The sequence below is a fragment of the Nelumbo nucifera genome, chromosome 1 (assembly GCF_055504915.1).
Source record: "Nelumbo nucifera cultivar China Antique chromosome 1, China Antique-T2T, whole genome shotgun sequence".
Classification (NCBI taxonomy): Eukaryota; Viridiplantae; Streptophyta; class Magnoliopsida; order Proteales; family Nelumbonaceae; genus Nelumbo; species Nelumbo nucifera.
This window is the reverse complement of record NC_142649.1, coordinates 91166998-91193594: the sequence shown is the minus strand read 5'-3', so window position 1 is coordinate 91193594 and position 26597 is coordinate 91166998. Positions and strand designations below refer to the sequence as shown.

Genomic DNA, 26597 nt, shown 5'->3' with positions numbered 1-26597 from the left:
CCTCATCTCCAAACAAGCTACACTTTTCGCCGAACTGGCCTCAGCTCAATGTGGGGGGCAACTGATGATGGGTGATTTTCCCTCTATTGACCTGACAATATGTGGCATCCGCATTCTCCACTTGACACCTCAATGCCACACAGATAGACGTGTATCTCGCCGAGTTAAGGAGATGCACCCCGAAATTAGTCCAGGGTACCTCATACCCAGCTCAGGCACCTCGGTAGGGCAGCTAGTAGCACCTCATCCAAGGTCGACCCATTGTACCTCATTGTTATTGGTCCAAGTGACCTCGATGTGAGGAGTGACCTCTGCGAGGACTTGTCGACCTATGGTACCTTAGTACTGGTCGAAGCGACCTCGGCATGGGGAGCGACCTCCCTCGAGAACTTGCTAACTTGATTAAGGTCCAGGTGGCGACTTACGAGATGTGCTCGTCGACCTCCTCCATGGCGCGACCCATCATTCCTGGGTCCTTCGGAAGTTAGCTCCCATACCTAATGTTTCAAAGGAAGGCACGAAAGCTCAGTTTGCATGTGAAACTACCTCTAAAGACTTTGAACCGGTCAACCACGTCTTCCCGGAGATCTCGAACGCGGTGCGTGGAGCTCACACCAAACAATACCTATATAAAGGTTTCATTTCCAACTTCAAGAGCTATGCACAATTTAGATTTCGCAACTCTCTAACTCTTTCGCTCTTTAGCTCTCTCCAAAATCTTCAGTTCATTGATTTAAACATCGGAATGCCCACCTTGGGTAAAGCAGCCTGGGTACTCTAGTACTGTCTCTTTGCAAGTCAACCCAGTGAACTAGCCAACTCGGCATCCGAGCAGACCTCCAACAGGGAGCGGCCAGATCGCGCATCATCAATTGTGTTAACCTTTTATGAGAAAACCCAAGCAAGCTATAATTGATAGACTTGTTGATAAACACAAAAAAGAAAAGAGTTTTGAATCACATAAATAGGAAAAAGAATTAGAAATTAATCAGCTTGTTGAACTATAAAGGAAAAGAAGAGGTAAAGAGCAATGACAAAACTAATTAATGATTTTTAATAATTAGTTTAAATAAAAGTGAAGAATAAATCCAAACATCAAATAAATAGTTAAAGCCACAATTAATAAATTTGTTAGACAGTGTATGCCTTAGCTCCAATAAAATTGATGTACAAATACATTTATTATAAATGAATAAAAGTATAATATTGTTTCATGTTGATATTGGTATGTTTTTATGAAATTACCCATTAAACTAGACACTTATGAGATTCGTGTTAATTTAGAATGTTCTCAGCCGTTTGATAGAGTTGAAGAGTTTATCCTGCCAAGGCTGATATTGATGTGCTACCAAAGAAGTTGGGGCATCTTGTCTCAGCTACTAGGGTTAGACCCAAAGCACATACAATGTGTGTTTGGTTGAAACACTAAACCTGGATTTTCAAGTTATGCCCTAGACCTTGGAGATTGATGGGCAAAACTAGAAAATTACACAATCCTTAGACTTGATTATGATACTGCACTAGCTATTGGATTGAACTATCTTTGGTATGCCAATCAATGAGATCCATTGAGGGTCAAAACATGGGTATGTTGGGGCAGTCTGAAAATTCATTTGAGAGGGTGATCATAGTGATTGGATCGGCCCATTTGTTAGACGAAGTGAATGATAAGGCTTACACTCTCTCTAATAGAAACCTAAACCACCAATAGTAGATCTCAACTGTATTTAAGATTTGGTTTTTGCAAAATATATTTATTAAACATGTTTTATGAAAAATGTTTACAAAAGGTTTTATTTCTCGGGATCTATCAGAGCAGAGAGTATGATAATGTACCTTGCAGCCAGGGAAGAGGTCCTTCCCTGTCGAGCAATGTTTTATCATTATGAGACGAGATGTTAAGTGTAAGAGACCATTAAGGGTTGATTACCTAATGGGCTTTGTCTTACTTAAATCTATTATCCCTGGGTCTTCATAGGATGTTTAAATTCAATGATCATTTAAGTGTAAATGTTGGGCTCATATTGACCCCATAGTGATGTGCTTGGGGGTTCACTGTGTTTAGTAGTGAATTCGGCCAAGCCTTTTTCACAAAGGCCAGGCCGAACCCATGTAGACTTATGTGAAGTCATTGTAGGGTCCCACACCATAGAAACCAGGCCTAAGTTGGCCATGCAACACCCTTGGGTCATGAGCTTTATAGCTGATGGGCCTAAGGTCCATAATTAATATGATTAATTAAGTTGTTACATGACAGTTTAAGTTGTCATATGACATGAGGCGAATTTGGTTATGAAGCACCTAATCTTATAAGAAAATAAGGTATATCTCTAATTAGAGTCTAGATCTGATTTAGATATGGATTATCTCCTAATTGGATTAGGAGATAGCTCCATAAGAGATTATAAAAGAGGAGGGGGCGGACTAGTCCAAAACTTCATATTTTTGCAATTTCTAATTCTCTCTACACCCGTTTGTCTCTTAGTTTTTCCTAGTTCGACCTCAGCTATTTGGAACTGATATAGATCAGTTTTTCCTCTAAATTTTGCAAGAAAAATTCAGGGGATATCAGGCTCAACTTCCCTATTTCGATCCAAGCAATTGGGTTGTAGTTTTGCTGAAAACTATGTTGTTGAATAAGCTTCACCTATATACTACGCCATCTTTAGTGGAGGCTGGTTTTAGAATTGATTTGGGCGTGAACTTCCACCTTGGGATCTATGTTTGTGGTATTTGTATCAGGTATAAATCTCCCTCTTTGTTTGGTTTCAGATCTGGTCCAGTTTAGTGCAAGACCAATCCTGAAAAATGTAGTTTTTCAAAACACTTCCTATAAGGATTAGGAAATTTTTGAAATTCCGCTCAACCATCTACCATAGTCTGGCCATCCATACAATGGATCCTCACCCCTTCAACAAAATTAACTAAGTAACATACAATGGATCCCCATTGTATTAGAGTTGAATATGTTATTAGCTACTCATCTAGTAATGTGATGCAATCCAAATGTACAAATTAAGAAAGATAGGGACATTTTGATCAAGAGGCAATTAGAAACGTGCAATGGATGAATATGCACTTACCTGAGGCATCTTCCATGCTCCAAGAACATTCAACCTTGAAGCCACAAAATCCTTCAGGGAAACAACATAAGACTACCATGGTGAACCACATATTCACACAATAAGACCTACAAAATTGTGGGAAAGGGAAATATAGAAAAGTAGAAAAACTTATAATTGGAAACAACTCCCTAGTTCATTTTCAGCCCAAGCTTTGCAATGGAAACATTTTTTTTCACCACTATGATGGTTTCTTTATAATGGATGAAAAGAGTGATGTTACAAATTGCGAAGAGTCCTACTCCAAACAGTCACAACAAATCCAATTGGAAGCTTCTATCTTTGTTTTATGAATCCCTTCCTGCCATGTCTGACTCTGCCAGCTACCTCTTGAAGTCCAGAGATAATTTCCTTTTGAATAATAATGTCATTTCCCTCGCTTTAGATCCATATTACTGCCCAACAACAACCTTAATGCTAAACTGCCCAATCTTTTTTGAACATCAGAATGCAATCTCTTTTCACCCAAATTCAGACTCTCTTTCTTGAAACTAACTCAAGTTTCTAAAGGATTATTCTAATCTTTGGCCTCATTAATACTAAGTTTTTGCTCTTTTCAACACAACCAACAGAGAAAAAAAGAAAAGAAAAGTAGCAAAAAGGACCTTCTTACATGATAAAGTCACCAAAATTTTGACCGGGAAAACAATAGAAAAAAATGAGCAAAGGTATTATGACAACAACTATAGTAATCTTGACTTGGTCTTTTACTGATATTTGACTATTAGATTAAAAAGTTTTACACCTTAGGTCCCCAATTGTAATATAAACCCCGATGTTGTTCTTGTGAGAAAGAGATTTTCTCTGGCATTTTTTTGGGTCTTGTATTCACTATTATCTTCCTAGGATTTGTAAGGGACTACCTAGGCTCTACCTATTGATACACCCATTGTTGATTGAGATGCATCAATGACCCAAGTATGATTCCATAGTGAAAGTTCATTTAACCTTTGCAGGTTGTGGGTTGAATGATCTAGTCAGCCTTTCAACTGCCCAAGTTTTAGGACTTAATATATGAAATAATAAAATCAAAAAATATTTATATTCAAATATTTTATAGTAGTTTGTACATATATTAGCGTTTAGAGGGATTGGTTGAAATAAGAATTCTAAGGTTGGCAATTATTCCACTCATCTACTAAAATACCCTTAGTTTCTCAAGGCATAAATCCAATAGATATTGCAAGAGAGAGAGGTTAAATGAAACAGCAACATCAATATTTATGGTTGGATTTGTAACATATTGAAAATCAATATGTCATAGCTTCAATTGTCACTCTCCCAAATGTTTCTCCAAGACCCTGTACATCAATCAATGATGTATTGATGTTAAATGTTTGCCAAGAGATAACTTTAGGAAAAATATGTCAAGAATTACAGTTTCTAGAAGTTGAGTTGTATATAAAGATGGCAACCATTGGTGCCCATAGTTGGACTTGTATATGCCAAATTGGACTTATTTATTCCATCTTGCCCAGAGTTCGTTCCTCCTCCCACTCTCTAATCCATTTTTTTTGTCAAATAAATATATAGCTACTCAAGCATCTCCCTCCCCCTCCCCCTCCCATCAATAAAAGAGAGGCATCCAATGGATATATAAACATTCAAGCATCTACATTGCTCCTCCACCCCCTCTCTCCCTCCCTTCCATCAGTAAAAATGATCAATCCTCTTCCTCTCTCTCTCTCTCTCTCTCCAACTCCCTCTGCTTCTCACTTTTTCTATTCATGCATATTACAGGTCAGCAATACAATTTAATACATTAAGAGGTGTAAGTTTGGACAACTAAACCAGCCCAAATCTAATATATTTTATCTTTTTTTTTTTTTGCTAGTGCAATAGCAAATTGCAATAAAAAACAGCTACATAAAACCAATGAAAAAATGCAAAGAGGTATAACTTTTAAAAACTGAATCATACCAAATAAAAGAGAATTGTCCATAAACCACAACCAACGGTTCAAAACTAAAGAGAAAAAAGAAAAAAACAATCCCTAATCAATGCTCCCAAAGGAATAAGCACACATGTCAGCAAAAAAAAATAAAAAAAAAAAACGTATCAAATTAAACATAGAAGGACAAACAACAATAAATCAAGCTGACTACAAACTAATCCTGCATACCTATAGATTTAATAAATGTGAAGAAACAATATAACACCAACCATTAGTAGTTAATAAATGTGAAGAAAGCTTAGGCCCACACCTAAAATATCGGCCAGGAGCCTGCTAGTAGAAGACCATTCAAAAGCAAACAAGACCACAAACATATTAGTTGTATCTTTCATAAGTAGATTAATTGTATCTTCTGCCTTCATTAAGAAAAATAATCATATCGTGGAATCCGAAACAAAGATATATATTTAATTAATTGAAGCTGCCGTTGGAAATCTGGGAAGAAAAAATCCTGCAAAAGAGGAAAAAACTAGAATATGAAAACTCATATAAATTGGACTCAATCAGGAAAAAAAAAAGCAAACTGTCGAACTGCAAAAGCAAAAAGAAGAAGGTCAAAAAGAAATATTAAATAAATAAATAACTCAAAGGGTGTATAAAACTGTAAATTGAAGTTGTATAAAATCCTTCTGAGGATACCATAACTATAGGTGTAAAACGGGCGTGCTGGGCCGGCATGGCACGACCCGCCCAAAGTGCAGGCCGTGCCGAGCCTCGGGCCAGGCCAGGCTGTGCATCGGGTCAAAGTTATTAATTTTAAAAAATTGAAAAAATTTAAAGTTTTAATTTTATATGAATTTTGATGTATACAATTGCTTATATATAATAATTAAATAAAATAGTATAATAAAATTGAAAAATATTGTTTATTTTATTAATATATTATATACTATTAATTATTATATAATATATAATATATTATATATATGGGTCGGGCCGGGCCGTGCTAGCCCACGGGCTATGGTTGGCACGTCACGACAGTGTATGTCGTATCGGCCTGGCCCGCTGACCTGAAACCCCAAGCCCAACACAACCCATCGGCCCATGCCCATACAATCATACAATCGTGCCAGGTCACAGGCGACACGGACTTGATTTACACCATTAACCATAACTCAACACGAAAGAACAAACCTAAGAATTCTGATCAAGCTTAAATTCATAACTCCATTAAGGAGTTCCAATGGAGCCAGGCAACACAGATAGCCTGTAAAAAAAATGAAAACAAAAACTTAGCTTGTAAGAAAATGAAAACAACACAGATAGAAGGGAGTCTCTAAAGAAAATAATAAGAACATGAAAAAACAAAAACAAAAAAAAAGGCAACAATAACATTCATAATAACCTGAAAAAAAGTGAAGGCCAAGAAGTTACCCAAGCAATATATTATAGGACTGTTGACGCGGAAAAAAAAACCCGACGGAGTATGGAAAAACATCTACAATGGAAACCATTGAAAGAGGTAGCTTTCCCCGTGCGCATGTAGACACAAGATCCAAACAAGGGCTTTGAGAAATAGAAAGGGAAGTGAAAGAAATTCTTACAACGACAGCCGAAGCCCAAACCTTTCTGAAGTTACAAGGCAAGAAAGTTCTTCACTGCAATGGTTCATCTTGACTGCTCTCATAGAAAGAGAGAGGTGGAGGGGAAAATGAGAGGGAGAGTGAGCACGAGACACGGAGAGAGAGGAAGAGAGGGAGATGGGGAAGATAGGGGAACAATGAGTGCTAGACGAGCAAGCTACCCGACGAGGTAAGGGGTAGCTTGCTCGGCAAGCCTTTCCTCGGGAGAGGGCGAGGAGTGGGCAGAAGTGATAATCGCATGCTCAAATTACTCGCATATGAAGAGTTCATCTAATTGCATGAATAGATTCCATTTAGCACAAGGATAATACACCCTCATGGTGCAAGATCCGGAAGCTCCTAATTGGAAGATTATCTAGACACTAGCCACGTAGCAAGTTGGACTAAGCTGCAAGACAAAGGATCAAAGAATCTGGGGTGGCTAACCCGACGAGGTCGCTCCAATGCTTAAGTTAGTATTGTACTCTGGCTGCAAGCTGAAAGCTTGAATGTAGATAAACTAGTGAACAAGTAATTGTGCATACCTGAGTCTTGGGGGTTGATGCTTTTATATAGCTGGGCTGCCGTGGGTTTCACGAAACGCTCCCAAAATCCTCAGCCCGTGATGTAGGGATCCGTTCCGTTTTGGAATGAGGGTAACATACCAGTTAATGAGGCTTATCGTTTCCCTCTGATTCGGGTGGGGCAAGGATAAAACCTGCAGTTATGTGGCATGATATCAAGAAGTTTGGAGACAACTGGCGAGCTTCTAGGTTTGGTTATATGACACCTCGGTGTACGTGGGTACCGAGGTGCACCCACTCCTAAGTAATTGAGCACCCGAGGTCACGCGATCTGTTGATGTGGCACCACATGCTAATTTGTCATATGGCTAGCTGGTCGCGTCCATGTATCCTTTACTTATTAGGTCGGGCCAAATCACCCCTCATCACACCCATTTCATAATAATATATAGAGATAATTATCGATTAGTACCCTGTACTTTGGCCTACTTTCATTTTGGTCCCTAAACTTTAAAATGTGATAATTCAATACTCAAACTTTTAAAATGTGCCAATCCAATACCTATTGTTAACTAGCCGATAAGTGGCATTTGAAAAAGACACAAATGCCCTTCGAGTGTCATCTAATTTTCTTTATCAACTATGAAAACGTTGACAAAAAATGAACAGTTCCAAATCCTTATTTGTTCTGTTCAAGAAAGTTGGGGTCATGTCTCAATGGGTCTTCCGGTGACCCCAACTTTTTTGAATAGAAGAGTTCCAAATCCTTACTCGAACTTGGGGCTGTTCATTTTTTGTCAATGCTTTGATGGTTGATAAAGAAAATTAGATGACACTCAAATGCCATTTTTATCTTTTTCAAATGCTACTTAACGGTTGGTTAATAGCTGGTTAACGACTAGTACTGGATTAGCATGTTTTGAAAGTTCAGATACTAAATTGTCACGTTTCAAAGTTCAGGGACCAAAGTGATACTAAGCCCAAAGTATAAGATACTAATCGGGAATTTTCCCTAATATATATAATATATTGATATTGATTGATGTTTGTAAAGCATTTGTCCGTAAACTTAATTTTTTATTTAATCTTTCATTAATTTCATTGATTAAAACAATGTCATCTCAAACAACATGCATCATAAAACTTCTTTTTAAATATATTTAATCAATTCATCTATTTTGAATTATGATACCTATTGATTGATTACAATTTTTTTGGTATCATAGTGAAACCCACAAAAAATAAAATCAAAAAGTGAAAAAAGAAGAAGAAATGATGCAAAATGGAGGATTATAGAATCCCTTTAAGTATCTCCTCTAAACAATTCCAGTGCCACCATCAACTTTCTCGTTGTATTGCTTTAAAGGGTGTTTAGTTATGTTCATTGGAACATGGAAGTGTAGGGATCAATCAACTGATATAAAATGTTCAGAAGTCCATTTCCCAATAGAAAATTGCTTCCTTTTAATTAAAGGAAAAGAAAGTTCGTTGTCAATACTAGTGCTAAAGATTCCTGCGCTAATAGTTTGCTCTATTTTCTAATTTTCTAATCTTAAAGGCACTGTTTGTTTGTCGTGTGAATCCATTTATATTATTTTTATATAACTATAGATGTATAAGAGTGCATATTCTGATTAATTTTTGTTTCAAGTTTGGACTATGATATCGAAAATGTATTATGCCTAAATCTACTATTCATCGAAATTCACGTGGGTTTTTTATTGGCTAAAGTTTTTTAGGTATTTATACTTTTCCTCTATAATAGAAATTGTCTCCGGTTTTGTTTTGCTTTGCTTAAGGCTTTATTTCATTTACAATGCAAATAAACAAAGCAAAATAGGTCCTAAAACAAAAGTAAATTAAGCAGAATTTGTCATCAATTCATTTGAATTCTCATGCTTTTGCACCAATACAAATTAAGTTGTATTACAAACAAACCAAGCTTAAGAGTATTAACATTTAACTACTTCACTTACATTTGTATTATAACTAGTATGACAATTCTAGATGATGATAATGATAATAATGTATTAAAAAATTTCTATAAAATTTCTATTTTTTATTTTATTTATATTTTGGTTTTTATTATTAATCCAATGCAAATTACAAAATCCAAATCTAATTACGTAAACGCCTTATATTGGGCCGCAAAGTTTTGGGTATCATTAACAGGCCTACCTACTTGGCTGGATTCTTATTTTTGTAATGTTTTATCTTCTTAGTGTATCTTTTTTGTTCATTTATAAAAAAAAATGCAAGATTTAAAGAAAGGAAATTGAATGAGGTGAAAAGTAATAGTTCAAATTACATTTTAAGCTTCACAATTAAATAGATATAAAATTCAAAAAACGGATGTTTTAGTCAAAAGAAAGTTCCACAATCTAGGGGTGAGCATGGGTTGGTTTGGTTCAGTTCCATGGCAGAACTTAGAACCTACCTTATAGGGGTTGGTTCCAGGTTTTTGGAACTAGAACCTACCTTGTGAAGATCGGTTCCAGGGTCGGTTCCAAGGTCTACCCATGGAACTTGTTCTTTGTTTACTCTCCCTCTTAAAAAAATGAAACATGTCTTTTAAAAAGTTGATCTTTAATAATGATAGTATATAATTTAAAACTTATATTATGTTTATTGATTAAATTGAGTAAACTTATTTGTAGATTATTATAATATATTCACATATGGTTCAAAATTTTTCATAATATAATTTAAATTTTGTAAATATTACCTTTTACATTATTTATTATGCACATTCAAATATTAAAATGGAAACAATTGATAAAATTACTTAAATAACTCAATGGTCAAATGAGACCATGGCTTTTGTAACAATGAGTGCTAGGGTTCAAATCTTTAGATTCTTAAAAATAATTTGGAGTTTATTACAAGGCAAGTTCAGTTCCAAGGCTGGTTGCACTAAGGCCAACCAAGGCCAGTTCATCAGGTTGGTTTGTGTAGGGTAAACCCATAGACCCCTGGAACCGACCTGGGTAGGGGTCGGTTCCAAGAATTTGGAACTAGACCCTACATTGTAACATATTAGGTAGGGCCAGTTCAAGGCTGGTTCGAGGTTGATTCCATTCGGTTCGAAGTAGAATCTACTCATTTGCTCACCCCTACCACTATCTTATTCATATTTTTAAGGGAAAAATCCTGAACAACACCTTGAACTTTGGGGGTTGTCAAGTTAGTCCCCAAACTTTAAAACATGTCTCTACAGTACACTGGACTTTCAAATTGTGTCTAATAGGTCCCTACCGTTAGTTGACCATTAGTCAACACCGTTACGTGACACCAAGTGCACATTAAATAATTTCAAAATGGCAAAATTACCCTTTATGATATTTTTCTAACCATTTTACCCATTTCGTCTAAGTGTTAAAAGAAGGAAAGGGGAAGAATGGTTATGAAACCAAACACCGATCAACTGTTGAAGCTCCCACTCCCCTGTTCAAGCTCCTAGGAATGGAAACGGGGCAGGTCTCCCTGTCCTACTAACGGGGACAAGGTTATCCCCATCCCCGTCCCCACGGGGATCCCCATTCCCCGTGATTTTTATAATGTTAACCATTTTGTTTTTGTTTTTTATTTTATTTGAAAAAATAAAAAGAAAATAATTAAAATTTACAATCCTATTAGAAAAGATTCAAACATATTCAACCATATTTTAAAAAATATTAATATATAGATGTATGTGTACATATATACATATATAATGTATGCATACATATATACATATATTAGTGGGGATCCCACGGGGCAGGGATCGAGGTTCCCACGGGGTGGGGAGTGCTCTTCTTGTCCCGTCCCATCCTTGCTAACGGGGATGAAAATTTCCCCATCCCCGCCCCATTCGGGGTGGATCCTCACAAGGATTAGAGAAATGGGGAAAATTACCATCCCTACAAGCTCCCCCATTCAACGATCAACTGTAACCGGACAATCACATGTCTGGTTTCATAGCCCTTCTTCCCCTTTCCTTCTTTTAACACTCAAACAAAGTGGGTAAAATGGTTAGAAAAATATCATAAAGGGTAATTTTGCCATTTTGGAATTATTTAATGTGCACATGATGTCACGTAACGGTGTTGACTGACGATCAACTAACGATAGGGACCAAGGATAGGGACCTATTAGACACAATTTGAAAGTTCAGAGTACTGTAGGAACACGTTTTAAAGTTCATGGACTAACTTTACACAACTCCCAAAATTCAAGGTACTATTAAGGAATTTTCCCTATTTTTAATAGTAGTGTAAACATAGAATTATAGATTGTTCAATTTTTTTCTATAAATTTTTATTTCTATGTGTGTAAAAATAACTTTTTTGTTTAATATGATAAATATATGATATTGTACATGCGCCCAAATGTTTTTTTTTGTAAAATTTATGTATTTTTGTGTTTTGTATTTAATTAATTTTTATTATTTAATTATGACATTAAAGGTTGACACATTTGACCCAAAAGTTGAATTATTGATCTTTGTCAAACAAGAAAACAATTTCATTTTTGGTTAGTTTTAGATTATGTATTTCATTTTCATCATCAATAAAAATAATTATTGTTTATTACACTTAATTTTTTAATTTGATTTTAAAAAACATCATAAATGTGTCTAATTTTTCTATATTTTTATAATTTTTTATATTTAACAAATTTATTATTTGACTATGATTTCATGGGTTGACCAATTTGATTATGATGGTTGAATTGCTTAGTCATCACTTAGGTAAAGAATGAGTTTGTATTTGAGTAAGTTTTGAAATATGGTTTTATATTGTTAAAATTATTGGACATAGACATAATTAATAGCATTTATTAATAAAAAAACTTAAATATAGGATTTAATAAAAAGAGAATGGGACCTTAAATATAAGACTTGAATCATTTGATGAAAGGAGATTAAATGAAGTGAAAAACAATAATTAAAATTACATTTTCAATCCTCATAATTAGAGATTGACTAAATACACAAATATAGGTATTTTACTTCCCCTTGTTTAAATTTCTAGCCCATTATGTGGGGTGTGGATTTGGATCCATGAGCTGTTGAATTCCTGCAAGCCCAAACCCTTATAACTAGGGTAACCGAACCATGAGTAGGGATGGCAATTTCCCCCGTAAAACCGGGGCCCTGCCCCGCCCCACCCCAAATGGAGCGGGTTTTCCCCGACCCTAAACAAGGATGGGGCAGGGACGGGAAAAATAAATTTTCCCCAAACCGAGTATGGGGCGGGGACGAGTTTTGTATATAATTCCCCAAACCTGCCCCCAAACTCGAAGGTAAATTAGTAAAATATCTCTAGGTTTAATATTGATACTTAAAATATCTCTAAGTTTTCCCAAAATTTTTAAAATCCTAGGATCCCATAATCCCTAAAGTATTTTTCAGTAATTGCTTTGTAGCGGGGAAAATTCGGGGATTCCCCATCCCTGATGGGGAATGGATGCCCCGCCCTGAACCCGCCCCACCACAAGGGATGGGGCGGGTACGAGGCAAGGTATCATGACTTCGGTGTGGGGATGGGGAGGGGGGTGCCCCGCCCTGAACCCACCTCATTACCATTCCTAATCGTGAGCCTTTTTTTTTGTAACCGAATTGGTACTATTGGTTTTTGGAAAACCGGTAACTAAAACCGAATTAAAGCCAATTGGTTAACCGGTTGACCGATTCGGTTAATCGTTAATTCGGTTCATCGGTTTTTCAATTTTTTAATTTTTATAATATATATTATAAAAATACATATAAATATATAATAAAAAATTAGAAATATATATAATATATTATATTTTAAATAATAAATAAATATATCATATATTAGAAATATATAATGCATATTTATCAATTTATAATATATAAAAATATAAAATATATATAATATACATAAGTACATATAAAATATATAAAAATATATGTTGGTTCGATTTTTCGGTTTTTTTCTCACCCCTACTTATCTTATAACCTTGTTTACTAAGGATTATACTATACAACGAGTATGTGCAACCCTTGGTTATTCGCCATATAGACATAATGGGGCCAAGAAACGACATACTATAAGACAAAGTTGAATATATTTTTATGGGTCCCACCTTGTCTGCAGGGCGAGGAGTTGAAGCTTGAAACTCCATGTTTACAATTACAAGCATTCCTGTTGTTCCCCTAATTCTGTTGGACCGCAGACACAGAAGGCTTGTTATTTTTGAACGCTGGAATTTTCCCCACAAACAACAATCCTTCCGCTAAATAGTAGCCGGAATTCATGGGAGGGAGGCGATAAAACTGCCCTGTTTTATTACTCTAATTTGACATCTTTCTCGCTTGTTCTTCGTTTTTTTGGAGATTTTGAAGGAGATATGCAAGTACCCAGATGGAGAAACCTCTTAATTTTTAGGAGTTCCCTCTGTCAATTTTCTCATTCCGCTTCTTTTCATTCAACTCCTGCGTCGCTCGAGAAGTGGAAGAATAAATGGAAGCCGGTGGGTTGTCTGAGTTTTTATTTTTTTTTCGTGCTTTTATTAGTCAACTATTCATATTTTGAACCATTGCTGTTCTTTTAGTTTTCATCCATATTAAGTTCATAACTGGGTACTTTTTAATCTTCCAAATTTTATTGGTTATTTGAATTTTTTGGTCTAATGTTGGCTGTTAGGTTTACTCGTGCTTTTAATATCTGATAAAGTTGGAAAGTTAATTACAAATGTAGGAAACTTGATGCCGTAAAGTATTTGATATTCATGTCTAAATGTGCTCCTGTTTATTTCCATATGGAAAATTAATTCAGGTCTGGTTGATTTATGATACTTGAACAGTAAATGATGGAAACTTGAAATATGGTAATGCTGTCAAATAAAGGTTCTATTAGCTTAGTTGAGTAATGTATTGCCAAACTTCAAGACCTTTTTGGTACCAGTGAGGGTTCTTGTGCCAATCTTACATTCATCATCAATTGTTGGTGTTAGTCCCAATTTTGCTGCTTATTATGAAACTTCTCTAATCATATCATGTCTCTTAATGTAAAAGAAGGATTCAACTTCTTAACATTAAATTTTTATATTTAAGTTTAGATACACAAAATACTTCCTTAAAAGTAGAAATATCAGAAGCATTTGACTTGGACATGCTCAACTCAACTCAATTCAATGGAGCCTTCTCTCTGGCCTAACCAAATTTTGTTCAGCCACACAAATCCTCTTTTGACATTCCACTCTGTCCAATAAAATTGTGAATTCCAGGATCTTTTCTTGCCACTTTACACATACGTTTTACTTGTGTTCTTTTATGCACATGCACAAACTGGCAAGTCTACTTTCCTGCAACTTCTGGGATTCTGGGTATTGCTACATCATGTCACTTTCAGGAAATGCCTTAGCACGAGCCTGTTAGAACCCTCCTTTATTTATAAAGTTGTGAAAAAATTAAATATAGATATATTAAAAGGCTAAATATATATAGGAAAGTGACTTTATCTTATTTTTAATCTATATCTGCCATATATGTACTTAAAACAATAGAATTTACCACTTGTACAATAGAAGCCTAAGATGATATAATGAAGTTTGACTTGAAAATCAAACAAATCTACATACAATGGCCCTTTATCTTTCATATGATAGTAAACAAACTCAATTTCTAGTCTCTTTTTTTTGATACTTGACTCAATTTCTAGTCTTGAATAATGTAAATAAATCATTTTCTACTAAGGGCTTTAAAAAAAGTCTCCCATGGCAAAACTAAACATAAACGAAAAAAAAGTAGAGAACTAATTCTTAATTGGATTTATTTGAATCGTAAAAATCGTAAGATATATGAATCAAGCCGTAGGATTCAAACAAAAATTGTAAGGTTTTTGCAGAGAAGGATTCAAACATAAGATTCGAATCGATACCCTTGGGATTCATGATTCAAATCGTGAATCGTATCGTAATTTGTAAGATTTTGACAACATTTGCATGGAAAGCTCAGCTCTGATAGATTTTTTTTGGTAAATAAGAAAGTAGCTACAGAAGACGGGGGTAGCTCTTCCCCAAAAATCAAAAGAAACAATAAGCTTTAAGTCTCTACATTCTAGAACCTCGGACAAACCCATAAAAGTACCAAGGTGTCCTAAATTTGCAATCCAGTCTGCTGCTTGGTTCGCCTCTTTATAAATGTGCTTATAACTTATCTTCAGTGATCAGTCTGTCTTCTTCTACAATCTTGTGGCAGTCTTCAATGTTCGACCAAAGTACCAATACTCTAGGGGATTTTGCACTCCCTATGTGAGCTTCAACTATCAACTTGGAATCTTCTTCTATAATGATGTTACAATCTCTCCATTCTCTGGCCATGACATGGGCTTCTCTAGCTGCTAACGCTTTTACTACATTGATAGATGCTCTTCCTGTTGCACAAGTAATTGTACGAACAATCTTGCCCTCAATATTCCTAGCAATGCAACCAATCGTAGTGTCTCCATTGTCCTTTCTTGATGCATCAAAATTTATTTTGATAGAATGGTGTTTAGGGGGAAACCAAGTAACCCAAATTTGACTCCTCCTAGGTTGCTCACTTGAATTGATTTTGAGATGACTTAAAGAACTCCTTGAGTTGGATCCAAGCTCTTTCAGTGATATGGACAGGGCCTACCATTTTATTTTGGAATGTGTTCTCGTTCCTACTCTTCTGAATGGGCCATAGGATAAAAGCACATTTTTCCAAATGGTTGGAATAGCTCTGATAGTTATTGAGATTTTGGAGTCTTTCCCACCAATCTCTTAATGATTCAGATTGTTGTGGCCTTAGTTTTCAAGGTGTCTAGGCGATTCTGGGCAACACTAGGGCACGTAGTCGCCAAGGCGATAAAAAAATTATAATATAAAAAGCTGACTTTTGGCTAGTGTCCTAGTTTTATATACCATTCAGCATGTATGTTAATTGAAAAATAGCAATTCTCTTTATTAAGAACATTAAATTTCCTCTAAAAATGTGGCAAATTATCACATCTAAAAGATAAAAATCTTTTACATCTATTAATTTCATTATTTTCAAAAACAATACTACTATAATAAGTATTTAATAGAGCAAATTCATATTAATTAGCAGCTAAAGAAGGTTATTAACTTTATATGATAAATATTCAAGATGGAAAGTAAAATAGAAAAAAAAACAAGGATGAAGTTTCTGTTTTATTTAATTAGAGAGAGAATAGAAGAAAAAGAACTTTATTATTCTATTCTTTCTTTCCTCTTTCTTTTCTTTCTTTCTTTCTTTCTTTTCTTTTTTTCTTTCTTTCTTTTTCTCTTCTCAAAACCTTTTGATTTTTTAAATTTCAATGGTAAAACATTAAAACAAAGTATAATTGATATATAAATCATATAATAAAATGAGCACATACATTAATAAGATACAGCAATATAAATGATATTACAAAAGGCGCCCACCTTGTCATTTTTGTCACCTAGGCGGGTGCCTAGTTGCTAAAAGTCAAGGCGTTTCGGCAAGGCGCCCAGCCAAGGGCGCCTAGTCGCCTAGGCGACACCTTGACAACTATGGTTGTGGCCCTGGACAAATTTCATGGGTATTGGGTAGTGGCCCACGTTTGGCTTGCAATGGGACAATCAACAAAGATGTGATTTAAATCTTCTACTTCATGACATGCTTGACAATTTCCATCAAAATCAAACCCTTTATCAAGAAGATTTTTTCTTGTGAGAGTTTGTTGTTTAAAAGGAACCATAGGAAAATCTTTATTTTCGGCAGGCATTGAATCCTCTAGATGGCTTTCGTCTTGACCTCATGGTTCAGACCAAGTTCAACTAGTCAGTAAATGGATTTAATTGAAAAAGTTCCATGAGTATTTGAATCCCATCAAAGATTATCCTCAACATTGGTAACTGCAATGGGTACCCAAAATGTTGTTGATCAAATCTGTTGGGACCATTGATTCCAACTTGTTTAAGTGCCATGATTTTGAGTCCCAATAAATGAAATGTTGGACATTTGTTTCTAAATCTATGCTTGTTCTTAGAGAATCTGGGATTTTGTCAATGAGTGGTTGGTCAAGGACCTGATTGTCTGACCAAAATCTTTGTTGCCCTTCCCAATGACCCATCTTAGGCCTTTGAGAATAGTGTCCTTGCATTTTAAAGTCATGATTAAAGATTTTGAACAGTGTCCTTGCTCTAATAGATTTTGAACATTCTCAAATCAATTAAACATTCGGACTTGTTAGATAACATATTTACTAAGCTTTCTAATAGTTGTGGAAAATGACATTGCATGGATAAGATGACCCAAGATCCTTTCTTGTTTGATAACAAATTAAATAAACTTCTCATTCACATTGAATTTCAACCAAAGATCCTCTCTTATTTTCTCCCAATTTCTTCTCTACTCCTTTCTTCCTTCGTTGTAGAAAATTGAGGTTCAAATTTGAGCACATCTGAAAATGATAAAAGAAATGAACACCTGAAATTTTAGCTATGCACTGGAATGTTAGCTCTCTTTCCAGGATGCACCATGTCTGCAGGCAAAACTGTCTCTTCTGTGAACTGTGACCTTTAGCTAGTTGTCTATGCAATAAAGTGTTATATAAGAGATCTCTATTTCATAGAAATCCTTCATTTAAGTTGTTTACCCTTGCTTTTTTGCAAAGATTGATAACTTCCTACTGATTCTTGACCCTTTTTTTTTGTTTCTCACTTTGTGTAAGTTATTTGTTCTTGTCTGTGCCTTTAACCTATTTGTATTGTATCATCTCATCATTAGAACCTTATCCCAACAATTAGATGTCAGATACATGAATGCTTTTCTGCAACTCCAATCCCATTTTTTTTTTCTGGCTTATATGGTATTGATACCTAAGTTTTCTCATATTGACCGTCTTTCTTTTGGTTAGTTCTTAGTGTCATATATTTTATCATTGATATCATTATCTAAGCTTTACTCCAACCATATGGGTTCGGCTACATTAATCCTGTTTTGCCATTCTGTTCTGTGCAATGCCATCATCATCATCATCTTAGTGTCATAATTTCTATGTGATCTTTAAAACATTGAAATGTGTTTGCAGGATTTTGGGAGAGGTCAACAACCATCGAAGGTGGCAAAATGCAATCCACTTTGTACTTAACTTGGATAATAATATAACTCTTTGCTGTAGAGCATTGTTAAATTAATGTTCATTTAGAGGATTTTATTGATGTATCTGCTATTTGTAGCGGTTGTTTTCTTAGTTTGGCACTTAGTTCTTATGTGTATAAACAGGAAACATTATTATTGCTCAAAACAGGGGTGATCAAAATAAACCTGACCCAGAAGGACTGTAAATTTCTGGACAGGGCGTAGACTTGAAGTCTCAAGTCTGAGTAACCCAACCAGGCCTTGAATCCAAGTATATCATATATTTGTTTATATATCATATATACTATATTATATTATGTATTCAATATATACTTCTCTTTTCATTTTTTTTTTGTTAACTAAACTATATCACTTTGAAGGCCTCAGAAGGTTTGAACTTGTGACCTCTTGAATTGTCATCAATGCTCTACTAGGCTAGGAACCCTTTTTAATGACAAATTTAGAACATAAAATAGGGGAAAAAAGGAGCAAACTATTCAATTGATCAAGCTTGGAGGTGCTTGGCCCCTATTTAAAAACCAACATGAGCCAAGCCCCACCGGAACCATGATTACATAATTACATAATAAAGGGTTTCAACTTTGTCAACAATGAGATCATGCCATAGCACTTGGCGTTGTATATCTTGTCACACATTTGGACTTCAAACTTCTAGAAAAGATGCCAACCAGTCTTAGTTAAATTGGTATTGTTTGGATCCAATTGCATGCAGAACAATATTATTAAAGCTCATGTATTTTATTTAAGTTATAACCATAATTAAAATTGTTTATACCAAATCATAAATGAAAGGATCCAAATCAAATTGGAAAGCTCAAAGTTTGTGACTAGAAATGCAAGCCCAAATGAATTTTATATAGAGCAGAAACATTATTCTTCTTACTTATCTAACATAGTTGCCAAAATGTCTGTTTAAGGGAAAAGGGTTGAGATAAAGCAACCGAGCTGCCGGTTTCATCTCTTCTTCACCATTTTGACAGTTCTAACTAGGCCTTTGTAGAAACTTGTTGTAGTAGACGTGATCATAAGAAGATGATTCAGAACCTGAAAGGAATATTACTTTGAGTTGATAGCCAGTTAAGATTCAACCATGGAAAAAGTGGGCTACCAGGCATCAATGTGGATGAGGATGAGTTAGGGGTTCCCATCTCTCTTTCAGGTGTTTCAAATTGGTGACTGCTCCTTCATTCATGTTCACATTGGTTTGGTTAAAGGTTTTTATGCCAGCTGCTAACATAATAGTTGACAAGTCCTCTTTTACCAAGCTTGGCTTTAGCAGTGTAAGACAAGCCAACACTCGTAGAGTTAAAAGGTTAGTAATAGATGAAATAAAAAATAATATGCTCCCTTGAGGATCACATGAGACAATTGTGATAAAAAAGAGTTTTTTTTTTAAGATAAATAAAGAAGTTTTATTGACAGAAAAAAAACACAATACACTTCTTGGTGACAAGGAGTCACCAAACATCAGATAGAATTTAAAATAAAAAAATACAATAACTCACTAATCAAATCACTAGTTCAAAATACAAAAAACATCTTAGTCATTCAAGACTCTCCATAATTCAGATCCAAAGTCTTCTTATGATCACGTCTTACTGAATTCTAGAAGAATTCAAGACTCTCCATAATTCAGATCCATAATTCAGATCCAAAGTCACCAAACTCACTAATCAAATCAAAGTCATCTTAGTCATTTATCAACTCACTTCTTACTGAATCCTTGAAATTCTAGAAGAATTAGAACCCTTCCAACTATCTTTGACCTGATTAACGTTCCTAAATCTTCATTGCTTTTTATTTTATTTCTTTTTTGAGAAAAGGTAAAGTAATTTTATTAAAATCAGATAGAATACAACAGACCCCCAAGGATAACACCTTGGATAGGAATCAGCAGCCATTGATAAATGATACAACTCCCACAAATGCCTAGACCTCAATAGAACCCCCGGGTCAGAAGTCTGAAGCCCCTTTGCAGCTGGAACCCAAGAGACCAGCTTCCCAAAAGAAAAAGAAATTAAATCATCCAAATCTTTGGAAGAATTCTGGAACAACATGCTGTTTCTTTCAGTCCATATGGTACTTATCACTGCAGCCGGAACAGAGACCCATACACTGCTGGCAAGCTTAGAGAGACCATGAACTTCCCAGCCCCAAAGCAGATCTATCACTGTTCCAGGCATAACCCAAGCTAGCCCCAGAGCTGAGATGTAATGCCACCAGATATATGAGGTGACAGAGCAATGGAGGAACGGATGATTATTATCCTCCAATGCCTGCCCACACAGCACACACAACTGGTCCTGGACCTGCACCCCTCTTTTAGACAGATAAGCTTTAGTTAAACACCTGTCTGGCGCTTCTGCCCACACCAGAGCATTAGCTTTTGAGGGAGAAAGGGGATTCCAAATTCTCGAGGCAGGCACAGAAGCTAAATTCCTGTCTGAAAGTTTGAGAGCAAAGGATTTGACTGAAAAAAGACCATCAGCACTCCAATTCCGGCTCCAACTGTCATCATTATTTATGTCCAAAGATTGGATTGAAATCAGCTCAAGCAACTCAGAAAACTTAACAATCTCCCAATCCTGGAAGTGTCTTCAAAATGAAGGACACCAAGTTACAGATCTACCATTCAATTCATAGCAGTCTACCACAGTAGCATCCTGATTCTCAGCAATCTGAAACAGCTGTGGAAGCAACTCTGATGTTGTGATGGATGTGTGGGAAAGCTAAAAAGGATGGTTTTGTCATGTGTAGAAAAAGATAATCTTCCACTTTGTATTTTCTTTTCTCCTATTCTCTCTCTTTTTCCTTCTTATTTTCTCTATTTTCGATCTAATATCATGGTATTAAAACCCTGGCTCTACCTGAAAGCTCAGCTGTTGTGGAGGAAGAGATTTATGCCCTACATAAAAACAACACATGGGAATTAGTGGATCTCCTTGAAGGCAAATAACCGGTTGGGTGTAAATGGGTTTTCTCAGTTAAGCTTAGGGCTAATAGTTCAATGGAGAGATACAAGGCAATGTTGGTAGAAAAGGGGTTTTCCCAAGTGTATGGAGTGGATTTTGTTAAAACCTTTGCTTCTATTGCAAAAATGAACTCTATCTGAGTTCTTTTTTCATTGGTAGCAAACTTTCATTGGGATCTACTCCAACTTGATATGAAAAATTCTTTCCTTCCGGGTTAAGGGTAGTGGGAAGAAGGTATGTCCGCTGAGAAAGTCTCCATAGGGCCTGAAGAAATCACCTAGAGCTTGGTTCAGTAGGTTTAATAAGGTTGTTCAACAAGTGGGTTTCAGGCAATGTTAGGTAGATCATACACTATTTGTGAAGAGAGAGTGGGACAAGATTGCAGGTCTAATTGTGCATGTAGATGATATTATCATTATTGGTAATTGGGAGTCTGAGATAAGGAAGTTGAAGCAATTCTTGGCCTCTCAGTTTGAGGTGACAGATCTAGGCCTTTTTTGATATTTCTTTAGGATTGAGGTTGCCCACTCTGATAAGGATTTTTAATTCTTTATATCTCAAAGGAAGTATATCCTAGATCTTCTATAGGATTCAGGTAAACTATGGGTCAAAACAGTTGACACTCCTATTGAGCAAAGCCACAAGCTTGGGGAAAGTGAAGGAGAGACTCTCTTAGATGTTAAGCAATATCAGAGACTTGTGGGGAGACTGTTGTACCTATTTACAACTAGGTGGGACATCACATATACAGTATATACGGCATATACATTCTCCTAAGAAGTTTCATCTCTTGGCTGCAGAGAGGGTGCTTTGATACTTGAAGAGTTGGAATATACATCCTCTTTTCTAAGCATGACCATGTGGAGGTCGAAGTGTATACTGATGCTGATTGGACAGGATCAGCCGATGACAGGAGGTCTGTGGGTAGTAATTTGGTGACTTGGTGTAAGAAGCAACTAGTGGTTGCTAGGTCTAGTGTGGAAATTTGAATACCACACTGTGGCTCATGGTGTGGCTGAAGTGTTATGGATAAGAATTTCCTGGGAGAGTTGGAATTTACTGTTGACAGCTCCATGTTTCTTTATTGCAACAATAAAGAAACAACTTGCTGATGTCATGTAAAATTGGGTATATATGACCAAACCAAGCATATTGAGGTGGACAAACATTTTATTAGGGAGAGAACATTGAAAGGGGTGAAGTTTGTACTCCATATGTAAGCTCCAAGGAACAACTTGCTAATGTCTTTACAAGGGGTGTGAATGCCCTTCATCATAATGAATTATGTAATGAGTTGGGAATGTTTGACATCTATGACCCAACTTGAGGGGAGTGTTGTAATAATATGTGTATCTTGGTGTTCATGGGTATTTATGTCATTCTACCTTCTTTTATGTTGCCCTAATAAAATAAGAGAGTGGGAGATGCCACTCTCATTATGATTTCTTCTGCTTCGACTTTTCTCTTGTCTTCTCTTTCTTATTTTCTCTATTTCTGATCTAATCTCAGAAATAAAGCTGTTTTGAAGTACACATTTTAAGCTTAATTCTTCTCGTCTATTTATTTTTAAACAGCTGGAAGATATTACAGCCATTAACCTCAACTCAAACAAAGCATTATTCCAACCACCAAGTATGGAGTCATATTTTCTATTTCTGTTAGCTTATGGTTAACTTGACCTGGATATCAAACCTGCATCATCTCAGAATAACACTTGTTATGGATTTTATAGAAACCAATTTCTTTGGGGCAATGTAGCCACAGTTGTATTTCTAAATGTGTAATTGTTATGGTCCTAAAGGTTTAGAAGCTTGGCTTATGCATTTCAAGTTCCAACAGTCAGGACTTTTAGTGTATTGGTCGGGTATGTAATATTGGTATTGGAGCCTACTGAGTATCCCCATTTCTTGGATTTGAATCACGGAAAGGGCTATCTAGGAAAGGGCTACCTGGAACAGAGTGAAAGCTGTCATGGAAAGGACTACTCAGAGTAGAGTTGAAGCTGCGATGGAATGTGTTAGAACAGAGTGAGAGCCGCCATGGGGAAAGGGCTACCTCTTGCCAAAGTGAGCCACTGTGGAAGGGACTAACTACTGCCAAAGTGAGAGAGGCCAGGGAAAGAGTTACTGCTTTTAGAGTGAAAGCTTTTTGGAGTAAGAGCAACTGATATGTTAGCTGCAGAGCATGGTGGTATGTTACAACCCTAAAAGTTAAACAACTTGGCTTTATACATTCCAACAGGCCAAGGGCTTTTGGTATATTGATCAGCTGCGTAATGGTAACAAAGGAAGGCATAGTGCGTTTGACAGCACAGTTGGCCATGATCTACAAGTGGTACTAGGCACATATTCTTTCTTGTACATCATTCTTTTTCATAATAAATAAATCTTTTAGCAGTTACTAATAATAGAAAAAATAATTGGCAGTTACTTTGTCCATGTCCTAATAGAAAATTGCATTGGAATGTTTGGCATATATGAATGGTGCATTGCCCGTCTTTATTGCACTTAGGAGGTATATGCCTCCGGGTGAGGCACTAAGAAAGTGTCTGAAGGCACATACTGGAGGCATGAGGCATGCACCTTTATTGCACTTTAGATAGGAGGTGTGCACCTCATATGCTCTTTACCTTTGAAGCTAGTTTTTATAATAAAAAATATTACAAATAAAGGTGAGGGAACCATTTTATCATGTTCTCCATTACATATTAACATAATACAAAGGATAAAAACCCTCCAAATTTGTTTATTGTAATATTGCATGAAAATGTTATAAATAGAAATTGGGACACCATAGATTTGATTTCATTTAATGCATTATCTTCATTTGAATATGAGATGGCACACTTGTTTATGTTAATGCTGTGCAATTTATGTGAATTCTTATTTCAGTAGTTTTGATTTGCAACTTTGCAAGTGATATAATGATGGCTGATGATACTTATATAATTATGTAAATGATACTTTATGCAGTGATGCTTCAATTTTATATATAAATGTGATGGTTTTATTATTAGAAATTGCAAATATGAAACTTTCTAATTTCTCATAAATTTTCCTATTTTTTGGATATTTACTTTTTTATTTATTTTATCTTATTTTTAATTACCTATTAATTAAAAATTCCATGCCTGGGAGGCTTACACCTCATGCCTTAGGATGGTAGAACATCTTGCATCTTGCCTCCATGTTTTAAAATATTGATCTAAAGGACTTGCTTGAGTTTGCATCCAGTTACTGGGAAGGATTGTACTAGGTTTTACCTGAATCACTTGTATGTATGCAAAGCCTATTCAGTATGACCAAGAACCTCTTTCAACCTGAGCCAGAGTCCATCTGATTTTGCAATTCTCAAGAATTCTATTCCCTTGTTTGTTGTGTTCCAGTAAAAAATTGATGATCTTTTCTTCTTTTTTTCCCAGTCTTTCTTAATAGTCTAATGTCTTAAAAGTGCAACTTGTGAAACATGCATTTGCATATATGTTGCCCTACTGATGTTACCTCTTTCTTTGCATCAGTTTATTTTGTTACCTCCATTTAAGGTTTGATCATTTCTGCCTGGTCAGCATTGCCCAACCCAGCCCAGAAGGTTAATATAAATAATATTAATATATATTATATAATATTTATAATATATGTATTGTATAAATATATTTATAGTATATATACTGATATATTAAAATATGTAAAATAAATTATATATTTTTGTATTTTCAAATACAGACATATATTTAAATTTTAATTTTTAAATATATTTTTATTAATTTATATGGACAGGCCTGGATGCCTGGCCCAGACTGGACATCTATTATCAGACCTGTGGTGCGGGCCAGGACAGACGCAGACAGCCCAAATGCTGTTACTACCCTGTAATAACCCAGCCCTACTACCCTGTAATAACCCAGCCCAGCCTAGGACATGATCATCCCTACCTGCATTGCAGGTGGACATAGGCATGCTTTAGAAAATGCATGTTTGAAGTATTGTACATATATGTATCCATATAAGAAACCTATATAAATACATAATCCATTTTTCATGTGAATAATCATTCTTCTATTTTACAGTGATGGAAAGTGCATTTTGATCTTCTATTTCTAATGACTTAAATTTTGCATCATATTTCATCAAATCTTTGAAATGCTTACAACTGAACAATTTCCCCAATTACTGTTTCTTTGAGATTCTCTGACGCAACATACCTGGAATCAGAACTATGTGAGATATGCAACACGTCAAAAACGTGCAGATGCAAAGAAAGCTCTGAAGGATCTTCTTTTCAAGAGTGGATGCTCTAGATTTTCATTTCAGGTTTACCCTTCTTGACCTCTTTTGATATGTGACATTACTCAAGAACATTATCCCCACAAAAAATCTTAGAATTTATTTATTATTATAGACAACTAAAAAAGGTTATGAAAGAATGATCTTTCTTTTTTATTTATGCAGATTGTTCTTTGAACTTTCATGGTCTTGCTTTATTCTAATTAGTAAGTTTTGCATGGGATCTGACAATTTCTAAATCCAGGATGATGGTCAAACATGGAACACCAACAGAAGAAACAAAAACAGCTGCAGTGAAGGAGAAACTGATTTTTCGCATGGTTTTACTAAGCAGTCTCGATCAAGGAAATCTTCTGCAAAAGCTGCACCTTACCGTTCATCACATGCTCGAAAAGGCCAGTATAACCAAAGCAAACATAAGCTTTCTTTCATTGTCTGTCTATATAGAAGGTTTCCTAGCCGGCTCAAATAGGGATCTTCCCTCCACAACCTATTATATTGTAGTCAGATGGAGGAATCTTGTGGTCAATCCAGACTGTTCGTCATATAGTGAGGACCTTTTTAATTTAAACGTTGCCCATAAAAGACAGCTTATCTAGAACACATGGCTTATAATTTTTCGATGAATGAGAAGACATCTAGGACAACTTTTGAGCATGTTGAAGCTTTCTGGGCCATTTAAGGAAAGCTTACTATGTGCGTGTGTGTGTGTGTGTGTGGCAGCAGAAGGAAGATGATAAAATTTCTACTTTCTGACACCATAAGAAGGTTTATTGAGACCTTTGATTATATAACCTGATTAATCTGTGACTGAAGTTTGGATCTTCTTAACTTGTTCTGTAACTTCAGTTGGCAAGTTAGTGTGCAACTGTGGATGGTTCCCTCTGTGGAGACAATGTACAACTTCTTTGGGTTTCCTGTAAGGTTAGAATACATAGAAGTCCTTTGAATATTATCAATGTGATTATCAACAATTTCAAACTCAAAGAGTTCAACTTATTGAACCGAGTCTATTATTTAAACCTTAACAAATAAAAGATGCATTGCTGGAACACAGT

General features: G+C 35.6%; 1 protein-coding gene across 2 annotated transcripts in view; it reads left to right on the top strand.

The window, feature by feature from the left end:
• The first annotated feature begins 13211 nt into the window (after positions 1-13211).
• Positions 13212-26597, top strand: part of LOC104586235 (Chaperone DnaJ-domain superfamily protein) — a 41204-nt gene continuing 27818 nt past the window's right edge. Inside the window, exons 1-4 of one of the 2 annotated variants that reach the window (XM_010243404.3) lie at positions 13212-13639; positions 18214-18243; positions 25468-25566; positions 25784-25934. In XM_010243404.3, the coding sequence (XP_010241706.1) occupies positions 13517-13639; positions 18214-18243; positions 25468-25566; positions 25784-25934 (403 nt within the window). In that variant the 5' untranslated portion in view covers positions 13212-13516. The remainder of the gene's footprint in view (positions 13640-18213; positions 18244-25467; positions 25567-25783; positions 25935-26597) is intronic. The other variant, XM_010243405.3, reaches the window with a different exon arrangement.